The sequence below is a fragment of the Talaromyces rugulosus genome, chromosome IV (assembly GCF_013368755.1).
Source record: "Talaromyces rugulosus chromosome IV, complete sequence".
NCBI classification, from domain to species: Eukaryota; Fungi; Ascomycota; class Eurotiomycetes; order Eurotiales; family Trichocomaceae; genus Talaromyces; species Talaromyces rugulosus.
Window position 1 is genome coordinate 425,859 of NC_049564.1, and position 17,321 is coordinate 443,179.

General features: G+C 49.6%; 5 protein-coding genes across 5 annotated transcripts; 3 read left to right on the plus strand and 2 right to left on the minus strand.

The window, feature by feature from the left end:
• Nucleotides 1-742: 742 nt before the first annotated feature.
• Nucleotides 743-1,840, plus strand: TRUGW13939_06929 (uncharacterized protein; the record flags this gene model as incomplete). The annotated part of the gene is made up of 1 exon (XM_035490071.1): nt 743-1,840. One exon carries the CDS (start codon nt 743-745, stop codon nt 1,838-1,840), a length of 1,098 nt encoding a protein of 365 aa, XP_035345964.1.
• A 771-nt stretch (nt 1,841-2,611) lies between these two features.
• Nucleotides 2,612-6,764, minus strand: TRUGW13939_06930 (uncharacterized protein; the record flags this gene model as incomplete). The annotated part of the gene is made up of 7 exons (XM_035490072.1): nt 2,612-3,259; nt 3,311-4,277; nt 4,345-4,913; nt 4,965-5,594; nt 5,690-6,485; nt 6,541-6,635; nt 6,699-6,764. The coding sequence occupies 7 exons, from the start codon at nt 6,762-6,764 to the stop codon at nt 2,612-2,614; spliced, it is 3,771 nt and encodes a 1,256-aa protein (XP_035345965.1).
• A 596-nt stretch (nt 6,765-7,360) lies between these two features.
• TRUGW13939_06931 (uncharacterized protein) lies at nt 7,361-9,180 on the plus strand (the record flags this gene model as incomplete). Its single annotated transcript, XM_035490073.1, has 5 exons — nt 7,361-7,615; nt 7,666-7,855; nt 7,907-8,739; nt 8,799-8,955; nt 9,011-9,180. 5 exons carry the CDS (start codon nt 7,361-7,363, stop codon nt 9,178-9,180), a joined length of 1,605 nt encoding a protein of 534 aa, XP_035345966.1.
• A 1,529-nt stretch (nt 9,181-10,709) lies between these two features.
• Nucleotides 10,710-13,962, minus strand: TRUGW13939_06932 (uncharacterized protein; the record flags this gene model as incomplete). Its single annotated transcript, XM_035490074.1, has 2 exons — nt 10,710-10,874; nt 10,933-13,962. The coding sequence occupies 2 exons, from the start codon at nt 13,960-13,962 to the stop codon at nt 10,710-10,712; spliced, it is 3,195 nt and encodes a 1,064-aa protein (XP_035345967.1).
• A 2,667-nt stretch (nt 13,963-16,629) lies between these two features.
• On the plus strand, nt 16,630-17,235 carry TRUGW13939_06933 (uncharacterized protein; the record flags this gene model as incomplete). Its single annotated transcript, XM_035490075.1, has 1 exon — nt 16,630-17,235. The coding sequence occupies one exon, from the start codon at nt 16,630-16,632 to the stop codon at nt 17,233-17,235; it is 606 nt and encodes a 201-aa protein (XP_035345968.1).
• Nucleotides 17,236-17,321: the final 86 nt, after the last annotated feature.

Sequence of the window (17,321 nt, forward strand, 5' to 3'; positions counted from 1 at the left end):
TCATGTTCACCCTCGCTCACGGATCCCATGCTGAGCAAATGGCGCTGCTTACGGAGCCATTGGGGGCGCTCACGGAACAGACGCCTTCACCGTGGATTGCTGGTTAGGGGAGGCGGAAAATTGATCCCTCAAAATCCCCAGACGGTGAAAGCTAGTATAGTATGTGTTCAATTGTGTTGTGGGGTAATTATACTTTGTCGGTTCTTGGCCGATGTCCCCGAATCGTTCATGCCACAGCGTTTCTGACGATTTGAGAACGTTTTCATGCGTTGATTTCTTGGGCTTCTGTTTCCTGCCCTTGCTGCGTTCTTCAGGCTTCGAATCGGCTTCGTGTGGCCTTCGAGTTGTTGTACAGGTAATTGTTGCCTTGGCCATCTCTGGCACAGCCTCCAGGAATACGAGTATTGGGCGAGAGCTAATTCGCTCTCACTCTTTCAAGGGCAAAGATGCACCCGCGTGTATCAGTCCATCGTCCTCTTTGGCGGAAGCTGAATCCAGCTTACCTGATATGAGGTAGGATGCGCTTCGCGTCTCGTATGTTATTATATTCCCTCTGCGTCGCGTGATTAGCGTTGTTGGCTATGGGAACTCGCCTTGTGCGCCACGTCGCCCCAGATACTAAAGATTAAAATCTACTTGGGTTGCCATCCTGTGTTCTAGTCGAGGTAATTTTGAATATTGAACTCAGGTCTGCACATTACTGATTCTCGTATTAAATCGTTTCTAAGATTTACTAGTTCTTATGGCGGAGACCGAAGTCACATTCCTCACTCAGGGAATCAAACTTGAGACCCCTAAATCAGGAACTTACACTGCCGGCGACAAAGTCATTGGACTTGTCCACTTTGATCCATTGCGCAAGGATCGTGTCACTGAAGTTGACCTATCGCTGTATGGATCCTCGGATCCGGACTGGGATACTGATGGTGACGACAGTAAATCGGAAACTGGGCTGCTGACCTTGAATATCACTCTCTACAGCGGGGCGCCTGTTGTGCACAAGAATTTCCCTTTTGAATTCACATTCCCGGCATTGACAAACCACGCTGGTCCGTCTCATGAATGGGCCCCAAATCACCGATTTGAGCACGGCTACGGCCATCCATTACCACCGACATGGGAGGGGGATTTCGATAGAATTAGATATCGATTGACAGCTCGCATTGTCAGTGAAAGACGAGGGACTACCACGTTTACCCGAAAAATCAAATATACACCATCGAAAAATGCAAGTACGGATAGCTCTTGGATAGGGTATACATGCACCCTTTTCGGCTTTTTCCGTTCTGCGCGTTTAAATCCCACTGAGGGTTTGGAGGAAATGGCTGCATCGGATACAGTTACTTCAAATCAGGTCATTTTTCGCTTTCCTAAGGTTTTAGTCTCGGGCGAAGACTTGTTAGGCTCAATCAGCGTCCGAGCTCCGTCTTCAGAACAATTGAAACTTTGGTATCTGATCGTGGACATCAACCTAAAGAAAGGAATTCGCACCCTGGGTAATCCAGCAGGACAGAAGCCACGGCCTGCTTATCGCCCAGCTAGGCTTCTCTGTTCGTTTTCGCCAACTATCTTGCCCAATGAACAGCCCACTGATCTCCTGACTCTTTGCAAGTCCCTGTGCCCTGTTCCGCCGTTCTACACTTTCAAGACGTTCAATATATATGTTGCGGGATACTTGCAAATCAAAGCGCTATTCACCAGTTCTTCCGGGAAGTTGTATAGGCTCGCTAGTTCTGATGTCCCTGTCAGTATTGTCGGCCCACCTGGATTTGGGAACAGCATGGAAGGCGGAAAACCACGCCTGACAGACAAACCATTTTTGATTCCACAGAAAAAATAGTCACACGGACAACAGCACGTTCAATTGATAGTTTTGAGATAGTTGCTGCCGTAGTTGAAAGGAGGAAACTGTCAACTAAGGTGGATATCCTGCACCAATAATAAACCACCACCGATCTCAATTTCCGAGAAGTGAATGTTCAGTAAGCGATCCCAGAGCCAGGCTGAGCATAAAGCGGCGATGTGCTGGGACGCCTAGCATCGCACATATTTGTTATATGGGTTAAAAAAATGGAAACATCTGGGTTGACCTATCAAGGCGATCTAACTAGTTGTCCCTAGTTGTTTTGGTCCCTTCAATGTTGGGTCGCCAAAGCATTCTAGACTGCTCGGATCCACATACTGATATATAAGCGTATAGATGCAACGGGCCGTACGCCGGCTAAGGTCCAGGTAACATTGAAGTAGAATCCTACTATGGCTTAGACGAATTGAAGGGTTGGACTTTCGAATCTATAAGGTCAGCAAGGATGCTATACTATTGATTTAGAGCTCCACCGTGCTCATTATTGAAAGAGAAAGTCCTCTTCGTGACGATAAACATTAATACTGAACACTGAGACCCTCCGGGAATTTGAGCAGATAAACCAACACAGATAGTGCATCTCTTCTTTTCAGAAAAAAATAGTAGCCTGAAGCCTGGGCTCTCCAGCGGTTCGAGCTCCAGTTATCATTCGCGTCTAATACATGTACAGTTTGTTAAAATCGTTTGCACATACAATAGAGATTGCCATCTCATAATTAAATCCACTCTGCATGTGGTTGCTAGATTTTAGATTTTACAATACAATCCTTCTAATATCTCCGAGAAACCCATAGACAAATTGGCTGGATCAGCCTCCATCAACGCCATAGTTGCTAAGCAAGATCGCACCGTTCGTTCCCAACTATTATGGTCCGCCACATCTCGCTTCTCAGAAGAAAACAGATGAAGCGCAGCAGAGAAAAGAAGGTGTGAAATGGTCCAATCAGTGGGAAATACCGGAATCTGGCGACATATTTCATCGTCGTGAATAGCACAAAACGAATATTGTTGTTGTCTGACGAGGAGGCTACAGCAAGACACAATTTCTCGAACAGCGTTGAAAACATATTCAGCCGTTTCGGATGAAAACCTAGAGAGAATGAGAATAGTCGAATTGTATTGCAAGCTACCCCATGCCTCGAGACACTGGACAGCTCCTTTCCAGTCGTGCAGCTCGCTCCTAATAGCGGACATGAAGTCCGTTTTCCAAGATTGGTTCCATTGGAGTAGTTCTTTTCGAAACATTTCACATCTTTCCTTCAGTTTTCCTGGATTGCACTGCATGGATGCTTCGGAGAGCAGGAGGCTTTGGACTTGCATTTTAATTGTTGAGATTCGGTAGAACTGTATAGATACGCGTTCTTCTGTGGTGTCACAGATTGGCTGGGTCAATTCCTACAAAAGTGTCAGTTTAGACTGCATGCAGTGAAAGATTCTTGTCCTGACATCACGTAATTTATCTCCTGTTATCAACACCGTTGGCCGACCAAATGCGGTAGTTACTTTCCTGCTCTCGTCATCAGTCCAGTGCTTGGATTCCGGTATCTGCACGTACCCCTCGATGCAATACAAGGTTCTGGCGAGCATAGTGAGATGGCCTTCATCTAGGTCATTGATGTTCTCTGAACGGCCGTGTGACATATCAAAGTAAAGTCGAATCGCAAAGCCGAGATTCCTCCAAATGTCGCCTCCGCCAGGGCTCAGGAGCAAGTATATACATATGAGCAGAGATCTTTGCATCATATGCAAAGTACTGGAACCCGATGAATGATCACAGCCTGTGTCGACATGTGAAGTGGCTTTGTCAAAGTATGCAGCCGGCGTGAAGCCCACCCAGGGCTCGGCTCTCTTCGTTAATTGACTGCTTATAGCGAGAATCAAGTAGAACAGCTCCTGGTCGTGGTCCAAACAAGAACCAAGGGGTTCGGTGTAGCAACATGAGAGTAGACCCTGCAAAGACTCGTCATTCATGACGGGGTACCACACGTGGACTGATCTGTAAAATACTGCAAAGAGACGCAAGGCGGTCGAAATGTCCGGGCGGTTAACCTGGACCCTTGGTGTGCTGGAATCAGGGATCGGTCTGGCGCCGGGTTCGCGTCCGAAAATTGCAGGGGTGTATTCTGAAAGCGGAAGCATAATTGAATTTATCGACGCAAGGTGACTTGACACGCCAAAGAATATATAATCCGGGTTTGTGGTCCGTATAGAGGACATGGGCGTGTCCTGTGACTTTCCCGACCCAACCTTGGATGTTCCCGCAGCTGGGATCAAGAGATTGATGCCCCAAGTTGGCTGTGAGTTGGCTATAGAGACAGGCTTTGAAGGAAATGTAGAAGCTAAAGAAATATTTTGAAGTGTTGGTACAAATTGGCTTGCCGCAGTGATCCTTTGGGTTAAATTATGGATATTCCTAGGATACGAAACCACTTGTATAAGCTCCAAGTCTAGACAAGTACGACTAAAAGCGAGGGACTAACCTTCGGGGAATTTCTTGCGATAATATAAGATCATAATAAACACACTCCCGGCGCGATCTATGACAGGCACCACAGAATGGAAGCTCACGATCGCACCGTATGTGTTGATCACGACAGAAGCTGCAAGATGGCATTGAATCAATGACATCCTTGATGTCTTTTGGAAGCTCTGAGGTCGGTATTTCGTTTGTAGCCTCTACAGTACTCGTGAGAAGCGTCTGCTGCTGTTGAGCTAGCCAGGAGGATTCGAGAAAGTTAAGCGAGTATGCGTCCTCAAAATCGAATTGAGCTCCAATAAACTCTTGCCACATATCATTTGAAAATGGCTGTTGAGAATATTCGTGAGGCGATGAAGGTTCAACAGATAGAAATTCATGCTGGATCTCTGTATTTGCTTGATATATACTGCGAATGCGACGTTGCGAGAGCAGTAATTCAAGCTCCCCAAGGAGTTTTAAATCATTTTCTGAGCCGATCGAACCTGGTTGATGCGAAAATACGACATCTCGGAGATCTTTGATATACAAGCTAGTGATATCAATTACTGGCCACCTCTGTGCCCCAACATCCTATCAAGACTTAGTGTCCATTGAGATTCAAAGATCTCGAGTGTTACTCACAAGAATAGCCATCAAGTTGTCAAGTGCGGAAAGGAGCTCATTTTCTAAAGAAGCTTCACGGACGATGTATCCATAGTTCCCGAAGATGTACAGTAGTACGATTGCTGCTTGAAAGGCATTGTTGACCACCACAAAAGTCCAGGTTAATCTGGGGTTCTGAAAAGATTTGTGGTAGCCATTGATTAGGCTGATCGCGCTTGTCGTTGCGGCCATTAAGGAAGCATGACTTGGTGCCATATTTCCGGGATATGGTCGATGCAACAAGTTCTGGCTATGATGTGCACTGTTGACTATCCATTGCGGAACGACACCATCCGAAGAGACTGAAAGATTAAGCATGCTGCTTATACGCTCCTCCATGTGCTGAACCCAGTTGTCGTGACTTGGAAACTGATCTGGGATAGCCCGATCGAAGAATTTGATCTCGTATATTTCGGATTGAAGCCGGCATAGTTGGATCTGTAGCAAAAAGTGTTTCGCATTTAGCCTTCCATCACTATATGATGTAGAAACCTCGGCAGTATGGCTCCCTTCTTCAACACCACCAGGCAAGCATGTAGTGATATGCCCATCGCTCACACACGGGGGCGATCCTGTTGAAATTGCAATAGTCCTGTCGATCAAATAGACCTTTTCCCGTTGTTAGTCCCGACAAAGAGAACCAAGAGCGTTTTTATGGGCTTTCAGAACTGTACCATCCAAAATACCTGCCTCCGGAGGCTTACCTCCTGTGAAGTAAGCCCGTTAGTAGGATCTACCTCTTGATGAAGGCCTAATCCAATGGCCATGCGTACGGTTTCACCACCCAAGTAGAATACATTATTGATATATGGCAACAAAAGGCCAAGTTGTATCAACAAAAGAAGCCCCTGGAGTGATTTGATATTAGAGTGCTTTAGGAAAGTCCAATGGCGCATTGCATCGCGGTAAAGCGACTCGCTCATTGACGCGACTCTGGAGAAGTCTTCACGCCGCGATGTGAGGCAGCTGACTGCCAACACCATCGATACTATAAAACGGCTGACATCTGGGAATGAGGAGTCATTCGCCTGCTGTTTAGAATAGACTTGCCCAAAGTGATACCATAGCTCACTGCTGGTAAAGCATGGATATCGTGGTAGGATCGCAATCACGTAGTTGTCAAAGATGTGCCTTGCAACTTCGAAGGGGATTCGCAGAGCATCGATTCCTGAGAATTGAGACTCATTCCCATAGCCTGCTCGTTTTCCAAGATGTTCATAGTAGAACCCATGTACCGGAACCTTGACAGGAGGTCGTTCTGTCGGGTAAAATAACTTGGATTCATGGAGGAGCCCCGGGTGACTGCCCACGCAACTCGTTGTATACAAGTTGCGTATCGAGATGCTTACGGTCTGGAGAGCTTGATTGTAAGCATGTCCAGAGACTTTGGCTGTCTTTAAAACTATACTGTCTGTCTCGATTTGCATGTAATCCGGCTCTGGTCGGCTTCTTTGATCTTGCTCGGTCTCAGCTAATCGCTTCTCTAAATACTGGAGCACACTGTGAACGGTCTTAGCCTCAGCCAAACGCAGCCACAAAGAGATGGGTGAAGCACCTTCGTGGGACTTCTTTGCGGCTATGCCGGTTAATGCCTACACACTCTTTACCTGCTATGATGCATCGAGAGCAGGAAGGCAACTTCTTGTCGCACTGAATTCAGGTGTCAACTGGTTGCTCAGTCACAGACAAAGATTCAAGATTTCTTCATTGTACCTTCTTCTTTAGCGAATAGCATCTAGCGCAGGCTAGAACAGGTTGGACACGCTGACGGCTCGTCATGAGGACTTGCAACGTGCATGCAGACAGGTGGTTCCCAGCGAATTCCGGCGCTGATCCGACCAAGCATTAGAACTCCAAATGCCTATTGCGAATCTCTTATCGAGACCAAATCGTGACTAGGGTGATGCATTGCATTCACGGCTAGGATGAGAAGATAGGTCGGACCACATCAGGATGTGGTCCTATCGGCACTATGCCGGAAGAGGTTAGACCGACATGAGGTTATTGATGTATACGTACCTTGAGGGAAAATTCACCAACGTTGTGTTACTGTATTGCTTCGCTGGCAGAGAATCCATGCAATTTTTGGTTACCAGCTTCTCAGACCCCTGTAAAAGTGTAGATACCTGCTTCCCCGCGGCTGCTCCCTGGGGCTCCACCAGCGCTAGCAAAAGTCCGACAACAGCCTAGTCGGAGATAGGCCCGAGTGGATCACTTCTATCAAGACCATGATGATGCGATAAGTAGTTCATCATGGTATAGAGCACTGCACGCCGAGGGCTATTTAAAGTCATGGCTGAGGGCCGTTCCCTCGGTATGTGCAGCAGGATCGAAGCTCTCGCCCACTTTTACCATTGATCCTTCGAAAACTCAAGATGTCTATTGTCAGACTCGACGCGGAGGCTCCGAGGGTAGCTGTAGAAGATGTCGTGAACATCGCTGCCAAAGGGGGCATAAAGCTATCGGACCAAATGGCAACGGATTTTGTCACGCTCGTCAGCGGTCTCGAAGCCGTGATTGCCAATTTGCCGGACGACAGCTGTGTTATCCCCATTCCGGACCTCAGCAAGTACCCACGGACAGGCATTCACGTACCTGAAGACAACGATCTCGGCGGATGGGCAACAAAGGTCGGAAATTTTCCATTTACGCAGGCTCTGTATGACTGATAGAGACTCAGGTTACTGCAAAATGCACAGCTCCTACCAGCGACCTACTCAAAGGCCGAACAATCGCGTTGAAGGACAATATAGCGTTCGCTGGAGTGCCATGCACAAACGGAACATCCATGGTAGAGTGGACACCGAAAGTCGACGCCACCGTCGCGACTCGCGTGATGGATGCCGGCGGTATCATCGTCGGCAAGGCCGGTAAGAGGTCACTATAAGTTGAAGCTCTCTTTGCTGATCCATACCTGTTAGCATGTGAAAACTCCTGTTTCGAGGCTCTATCGGCGTCGTCTATTACCGGCAATGTACACAACCCTTGGGCCAAGGGGTACAGTGCTGGGGGTTCCAGCAGCGGCTCCGGCCGCCTCGTAGGGACCGGTGCTGTACATATGTCCATCGGCTGCGACCAAGCTGGCAGTGTCCGAATCCCTGCGGCTTCCTGTGGAATCGTCGGACTGAAGCCGACGTGGGGTATGGTACCGTACACGGGCATAATCAACCTGGATGCGACGATTGACCACGCGGGACCGATGACACGCACAGTACGGGACTGCGCCCTGCTTTTAGAGGCGATTGCCGGCCCAGACGGATGGGATGACCGACAACTTTTACTGGGGCTCGATGACGAGAGACTAAAGTTTGTCGAGCCTGTCGACGAGGTCGTGTCGAAGCCACAAGGCAAAATGTTGAGTGGTATCAAGATCGGGGTTCTCCAAGAAGGTTTCCAGATCGACGGCCAGGACGATAACATTGTCAAGTGCGCCCAGGCCGCAGTGGACAAGTTCGAAGCTCTCGGCGCAAAGGTGGCACCGATTTCAATCCCCGAACACAAATTAGCGTCCCTTGTCTGGATGAGCTCTATCTCGCTCTGTGGCGGACAACAAGCCTTGTTAGGCGGGATGGAAGGAAGAAAGCAGCTTTACATGACTGACCGGTTGTCATTAGTTGGTCCCCACCTTACCCAGCAGCAGTTCAGCTCTCTTGGCCCTGGAGCAGCCAACTTGTACCTCAACCACTTATGGTTCTCAGAGAAGTACGGCCCGGCGCTTCAGGGGAAATGCATGAACCTCCAGAAGTTTATCAGCGTAGGTCACTCACTCTTCGAAGCTATCATTTGTTTCCAGTTGTGCTGAGATTGATTCAGGACGCCTATGATAAGGCGCTGAAAGAATTCGACGTCTTGGTCATGCCTACACTACCACACCCAGCTCCGAAACTCCCGGAGAATGGCTACGAAGAAGGAATACTGAAATTTGCGATGAGGACAACAGGAATGATAGCCAACACATCGCCATTCGACAGTGAGTCTTCCATCTTTTCAAAATTGACGTGTGGTGACTAACAAATAACCCACAGACTCTGGACACCCTGCTCTTTCGATCCCAGTGGGCTTTGTTCCTGCTAGAGAGGATGCCAACGTCAAGCTTCCTGCCGGATTGCAGCTGGTTGGCCGTAAATATGCGGACGCGGATTGCCTGAAGGTTGCAGCTGCCTGGGAGAAAGCATATGATTGGAAGACCTTGTAAGATTTGGACGTGACAGCATCGCCAAAGCACTGAATAAGAAGAATATCACTTTCTAAGAAGGATTCACTTTCCTTATAAAGCTCCGAGGGTGGAGATTGGCCTCTAGTAGTGGAGCTATTAGCTCACTACGTAGTATGTAACCACCTAACTTTGAGGTTGCATATTGATGAAAGCAACAATCTCGCACAGGATACCCTAAGACATGTTACAAACCATATTGAAGGTAGCCTTATAGAGAGATACGTTAAATCGGCTGGTTACTAACTTATAGAATCTTTAGCATGTACTACTTCCACAGTTAGATATACACGCTTTATTTCGATCATAAAGGACTCACATTTATTCCATATATCGCATCTACGGATATGTTAAGAAGTTAGAATTGGAAAAATCTGTAACTAGAGCCTATGTCAATTTACTGAAATTCATTGAGTTAAACATTTGTCATTCCGTGTTTAAAAATAATAATAAAACTAAACTAAACTAACAACCTTGAAAAAAAGAAAAAGAAGAAGAAAAAGAACAGGACAGAACAGACATGAATTATTATTTTTTGCTTCCCGCCCGAACATTGAATTTGGTTGATCACAGCCCAGATCTCGTCTGGGCCCTTCTTCTCATCCGCTTCGTCCTCCTCGTCCAAGACAAGATGTTCTTTTTCGTGGGCCAGGGCCCCCTCCAGATACTCAATAATGCCCCTATATAGCCTCACTAACCGGCTTGCAAGCTTCTCAATTTGTAATTAAAATACCAGAAAATACAAGCGATTTCTATATAAATAGGAGTTCAATTTGCAACATTAAACGTATCAAGAAATATAGACCTATCGATTTTCTGCAACGTATCGGATTTCTGCAACTTGTAGGTGGTTTATCACTTGCAAGCGGTTTGCAACTGTTCACATTTTGTAACGCTACCATATTGTGAATATGTCGTAGAAAGCCACTACACTTAAAAAATTATATACGAATCGACATTTGCAATGGCAAGATATGTGTAGATTTTTTTGTAGCGTTGCAAAACCACGCGACGTTCCCGCAACAACGTGTAAAAAGAGCCTTAAAAGGGAATTTATTAGACTCATGTCAACTGGTTTATTCATTACAAAATTGTTACTTATTCCCTCACTATTAGAAGCGAGAAGGCAGTGGAAGACGGACTAGGTCGCTGCCTGAGGCACCGAAGCGGGAAACTCAACACCACGATTCCCGGGCCGGCGCTATGTAGAACGACATCACAAAAACATGAAAAACGGATTTACGTGGAACCATGGTTTGTAACGCAACTATATGTAGTTAGAACGTATTCTATATTCAATATTCATCTAAGCAAATTAACTTGTCTCTATTACAAGCTTTTTTCAAGTATCACGACTCCCGGATACTTTAGCACATAAAAAGCAACTTCGGTCTTGACAAAGGAAACAAAACATAAGAAATATGCATTAATCATCATTCCAAACTCCGTCAAACTATGTAGTGAAGTCAGACTCAACGTGTTTACTCGTTCTCGCCCGGGAAACTTCGGATCTACTCCTCATCAGAGAAAACCTCCTCGCCACGCTTACGACGAGCCATCCTCTCCTTCTTTTTCTTTCTTTCCTCGCTCGATGTAAGCTTCTTCTTTTTCTCAACTTTAGCAACTACGTTGCCCATGGCGTCAAAAGTCTCAGCATCATTGTCTGTCTTATCAGTCTATACAACAAGTTAGCATGAGTTATCAACAAATAAAAACGGGGGGGGGGGGGCGAACCAAGCGCGTCCCAGTGCCTTGCCCCTGAATCCAATTATGCCCTGAAGGAGTCATCTTGCCGTCCAAAACAGCCCAGACTTCTTCAGTCAGGTTCTCAGTGAACTCGCGGGAGTGGGTGATGATGACAACACCACCCTCAAAGGTCTTGATGGCCTTGGAAAGAGCACCAAGAGAGTCACGGTCGAGGTAGTTAGTAGGCTCGTCGAGGACGATCAAGTGAGGACGCTGCCACGAGCAAGCGGCGAGCACAACCTTGACACGTTGGCCACCAGACAGACCACGCATGCGAGAGTGAGAAACAAGCTCGGCGTCCAAACCAAAGTTGGCGCAGTGAACCTCAATCTCACGACGGACCAGGGGACGGAATTGACCGCTGGCGAGAGCCTCCTTCTGGTCAACCTCGGCAACCATCTTGCCGTGAGAGGCCAAGATCTCGGTACGAGGAATCCAGGCATTGTCTTGGGTCGACATGGGAGTCCACTTTTCGCTCTTCATGCCCAAGTTGTCGCCCAGGGCAAACGAACACTCGTATTCGTAAGAGTTCTTGAACTTACGACGAGAGTGGATACCAATGACACGACGTGGGGTGCCCTCGATAGTGTAGACCTTGTCCATGGCCTTCTCGTCCTCGTCGGTGATGATCTTGTTGGCACGGTCCATGGTTTCACGGTCCTCACCAGTCTGGAAACGCCACTGAATGTACTCGGAAGGAGTAAGGTCAAGGTGGTTATCAATGTGAGCAAAAGCGTGCTGCTTGATGTAGGCGATACGAATGTTTTCGTGCTGGTAGACATCACCAGAAGTGGGGATAAGTTCACCAGTCAGGACATTGACAAGAGTGGACTTTCCAGCACCGTTGGGACCAATGACGGCAATACGCGAGCCAAGAGAGACTTGGAAGGTAATACCGGAGATCTGGGGCTTGGGGGTACCAGGGTACTGGAAGGTCATGTTGGAGACACGGACGATGGCCTTGGCCTTGGTCTTGACACCTTCGAGGAAACCGGGCTCGGGGAACTTGAACTCCATCTCAGAGGCACCAAGCTCATAGTAAGAACGAGCAGAAGGAAGCTTCTTGACGAACTCGCTCAGGCTGCCGCGGTAGCGACGGAGCTTGAAGCGCTCGTAGTGGATGACGTGCTGGATGACGTTGTCCAAGAACTTGCTGTCGTGCGAGACAATGATGGATGTGCAGGGAGAGTTGATGAGGTACTGTTCCAACCAGATAACGTTCTTGACGTCCAAGTGGTTGGTGGGCTCGTCGAGCAGCAGAATGTCGGGTTCCTCGAAGACGGCACGGGCAAGAGCCAGCTTCATCTTCCAACCACCAGAAAGGGAGGTGATGGGGCTCTCGAATTGCTCCTGGAGGAAACCGAATTCGAGCAATCCCTTCTCGATGGCCTCGCGACCAATGGTGATACCAACGCTCTCGAGCTTCTTCTCGGTCCAGCCAATGACAGTCTGCTCAGTGTCGGCGGAGTCAAGGTCGTGCTCGACGAAGACAGTCTTGACTTCGTCCTTCTTGGGGAAACCCTCGACCTGCTCGTTGTTGATGGCACGCATGAGGGTGGACTTGCCGGAACCGTTGGGTCCCAAAAGACCGTAACGCTGGCCACGCTTGAGACGCAGGTGAGTCTGGTTAAGAAGGATCTTAGCACCGTAAGCCAAGTTAAAGGTACAGTTGCAAAGGTCCTCGCCCTCTTCCTCGTCTTCGAGGGCTTCCTCGTCTTCAGTGCCGGTAGGGGAAGCGCGCTTGCGGAGTGTTTCGGCAATAGACTTGGCCTCGTCACCAATGAGGGCAGTGAGGTAAGGCAGGGTGTTCTCAGTCCAGATGATAGCTTGAGATTCCTTCTCGTCGATCAATTGACCGGCAATGGCGGAGATGTAGTCGATGGAGGCATCGGCGCCGGCAATCTGGGCCTTGTACTTGGGCTCGAGGATATCCTTGAGGATAGCCGAGACGGTGGAGACATCGCTGGCGTTTGAAAGCTCAGGGATCTTGCCATCCTTGACATCACCAACACGGACGAGGGTTTCGAGAGCCTGCTTGGTCTTCTCACGGGCCTCGGGGTCGGCAAGAGTGTCGTGGTTCTTGTTGAGGGCGGGCATCAACTTGGGCAAGAAAGAAGCAACGATCTGGGGATCCTCGACAAGCTTGCACATGTTGTCGACAATGACGGCCGACTTACGCTTGATGGCGGTCTCGCGCTCAGCAAGACCACGCTCAAGCAGGGGAACCATGATGGCAAGGGTAGGCTCGTGAACGTCGGTAACGAAAGTAGTGGCACCGAGCAAGTGAATAGTCTCGGGGACGTTCTCGGGCTTGGAGATACACTTGATGAGCTCAGGAATGAAACGCTCGATATCCTTGTTGACAATCAAGCCGCAGATCTTCTCCATGGTACCGTAAGCGGCCTTCTTGACCTCGGGCTTGGTGTCCCACATCGACTCGGAGATGACGGGGATCAAGTCGGGCACGAGGAAAGCAAGCTGGGCCGGGGCGGCCTCGACGAGAGACTCGACACACTGGAGACCAGTCATCTTCTCAGGCCACTTCTGGGCGGAGAGAATGGAGTTGATGATGAAGGGAAGTGCGGCCTTGGTGGCGTTGGGGTTGATGGCCTTGACCAGGGCGAGGGCAGCCAGCTGGGCGGCGTTCTTGACGTTGGACATCTTGTCGCCAACGGCAGTGAGAGAAGGGCCGAGAAGGCTGACGAGGAAAGGCTCGACACCGGGAGCGACAGAGGAGTGCTCGGCAACGGCGCGGATGGCCTCGAGGGCACGCTCACGGGCGTTGGCATCCTTCTTGTTGGCGAGTTGCTTCTTGAGCGACTCGACAGCCTTGGTAGGCACGGCCTTTTCCTCGATGGGGCCGTTCAGCAGCGAGGCTAGGCTGTTGGCGTGAGTGTTGGCCTCATCAGGGGTCTTGGAGATGGAGAGGTTCTGGATGAGGGTTTCGACCAGGGCGACAGAGCTGGCGGTCTCCTTGCCGGAGACGGCGGGAACCGAGGCAACATCGACGGCAGGCATTTTTGCAGCGGAGTTGTGGTTGTTGTTTTTGTTGAAGGACGAAATGTTGGCGGATTAAACGGAAAAAAGACGGAACACACAAACGTCTATCGTGGAGGGGTATCTGGAGGTTGGTGATTAAGACGGTGGCGGCCCACGTATCTGCGTTGCCACGCAAATGCGCTCTAACAGCGGCCTGGGAAAGAAAAATCTATTTGCTGTCTATGAGCAAGACAGAAAACAACAAGTCCGACCTCTAAACGAGATGGAATGAAAAACACAAGACGGTGAGAAAAGGGGAAGATGGGAGAAGAAAGAAAGGAGGGGTGCGAGAGTGGGCTGGCGAGATTATTTATCGCTGTGGCCCCTCGACGGCCCAAGAAAAAAAATTTAATTTTTTTTTCGGGCGGGCTCCGCAGCGCGTCCCCATCGGGCCTAGCGCTTCAGAGCCTGCGCCACTAGGCCCGAATAGGCGTGGCCCCGCTCAGCATAATCCGGACATGCTCATTGGCTGCCTGCCTTGCACGTCGCTGGACGGGTCTCCTCTTGCCTTCCTGTCCAACCCACGACGGAGAAAAGTCGCCATGGATGGCGACGTCTACGAGGAAGCCTCTGGTACACCTCACAGGCAGATACAGATAGTTTGAACTTCGGCGCCTGCGTGTCGCCCTGTCAACGACTCAGCAACTCAACGGGCCAATAGCGGCCGTCGTCCAAGCGGCACGATGTGACAAAACAATGCACCGCTCACTGCTCGCTTCTTCTGTTATTGTTATTATTATCACCCCTTGAATGTCGATGGTCGGGTGCTTGGATCACCAGCCTCTCTGCGCGGCCTATGAGACGGGCTGCCCGGCTGGGTCCAAAATTCTATTTTTTGTTCGCCACCGGGGAGGGCTTGTTTCGGCCTGTTTCTCGATCGATACATGATGCATGGACGCAGTGGCGCAGTCTGGAGAAGACGAGAATTTTCCTTCCACAGCCTGGAAGACCAGGGATCACCCGTCCGCATGAAGTTAACAGATGGACAACGAAAACAACGGATGAAAAAAATAGAACAACTGCAAACCCGGGTGATAACTCCGGAAATGGTCATCGGCTCTGCTGCTCGGCTTGTGACAGGGGCCTGCCTGCCTGCTAGACGCTGGACGTGGACATTGGACGGCGAATACTGAATAGCCCCCGAACGCCTAGGAAACTAGTGAACAGCAAATAACTAGGGGCTGGCTGGTTGATCTGCAGGCTCGTTATTTCTGCGGTCGCACTCGGACTACGTACTCACAACTATTACAGCTAATAATACCTCGGACTCGATCAACAAGGGACAGAGGCCGAAGCGACGGGAGTATGGGCATTATTGTACCTGCATAGCGACGATAGTCCAGGGTGCAGGCGCCGATTAATTTCCTGACGGGCCAACGAAGAATGAGGCCGAAATTGGAGTATCCCTAGACAGGAGACGCTAGTCTACCCCGTACTCTCTCTCCATCCGTGCTAACCAATTTCACCCCGTACTTGACTTAAGGAAGAAAGAAGCAAAAATAGCGCGGCCCCTTATCGGCTTATCGAGCTGACCCTGGGGGGGGTTTTTTTCCATCTCAGCCCAGTCCAAGCGTAATCCTCCACATCGGCACCCCGCGAAAAGCCGGAGAAGCAACGCGAAGAAAAACCGGGCCCTCTGCCGGGCGGGTCTGGCGCAACCTTAACCGCACTTCCTCAACTCCTGATAACGAGTACCGAGTATACCGGGCTGAGAGTGCGATGAAAGCAGCAGAGGCGGTGAGGATATTCCCCGGCGAATCAATGTGCCAACTGGTGGTTCAGCAAAGAAAGACGGTGAGCAGAAGCAAAAAAAGACATGGTGCGACGCAGGCATGGAAAGGTGTGTGGCGGCCAGCCAATCAAGCGTTTCCAGGCCGGACGTTGCTTTCCGGGCCATTCGCCTGAAGTCTGAACGAAGGCCGGGATTTCTTCTTGCAGTCTTGATGGCCAAAGTCAAAACTGCGGCCGTCTCCTTTTCCGTCGACTGCAGCTTTGGAACCGACTCAATAAATAGATCGGGCAAAAATTGGAATTCTGAAACTGAAACTTACTTCCATTCCACGGCAAGTCAACCGACCGGGACTGGCCGTGTCTATCCTCGGTGCTCGGCCAGATCAAAACTTTCATCCGGTCCAGAGTATCTTGTTGAAAAAAAGTCACGGTTAACCAGAGGAGTACAGCCAATAAAATGACGAGGATCAGGTGACATCAACACTATCCTATACGGGACTAGCTGGTAACGTGACCAGCTATCACGTGATATTCCTCTGACGTCAGGCAGGACGAGTCAGCTGGCCATCATGAACACCTCGACTTTCTGCAGTAAACATGTTCTCAACCATTTGTCAAATCTGGCTTGGTATGGTTGAGGCAGTGGAAATGACGACATAGGAGAGAACGCCTTGCGAGCAAAGAACATGAACGCTACCGAAAACTCGCGTATAATTACTGCGATAGGTGCGGCGCAGCCCGAGATACGAGTGCCAAGCAAGATCTAGTCTTTCTAGAAAATAACTATTTAGATCTTGAGCCCGCCAAGTGATGCACAGTTGTTTTTCGATGATAGATATCGATGCGGCGGTATCACAAAACCGATATACATCATCCTCCCAGCACAGACCCAGGTGGCAGCCACCGACACCGAGAATGTGCTGCTGCTTCGAGTCCAACAAGGCCTTCAGAACCTCCGCCCTTGGCTTCCGCATCATCCTTTTCGCCAATTTGATGGCTACCATGATCTACGGCGCCGTTACGCCGTCCGAGATGGTCAAAGTCACTGCGGAACGCGTTACGCTTGCCATTACCGGCGTGTCCATGGCCGCCCAGCTATATGCCACTCTCGCCAGGTTCTCCTGTCTCCCGTACAGTTTCTGGGCAATCCTCGGATTTGACGGGATTTGCGCTGCAGGCTGGTGTGCCGCCCTCGCTGCGATGTCTTACTGGGACCGAGCGGTTGTCTATAAACCTCGTGCCGGCGATCCGGCCGCTTGGTTCAAGTGGGCCAACCACCGCAACTCAGACACTGTTTTATCGGACGACGGGTACGGACAGTGGATTCATATCACGTGGTGCAAGGTGGTCGTGAATGGGCAGGATAGGCTGGTTGGCAACGGTGCGGCGCGACTACAACTCCACGTGCTGATCGGCTTGTCGACCGTGTCGCTTTTGTTTACTGGGTTCACTCTCTGGTGGACGGTGCGTAGTGCGCAGTATCTCGGCTTGATTAGGAAGAGGAACCAGACGGTGGTCTGACCTCATCAAGTCTACGAACCATGATATAGACGGACTAGATGTATATACATTCATAGTGTTTAGACAATCAAACTTTCATTTAGAAG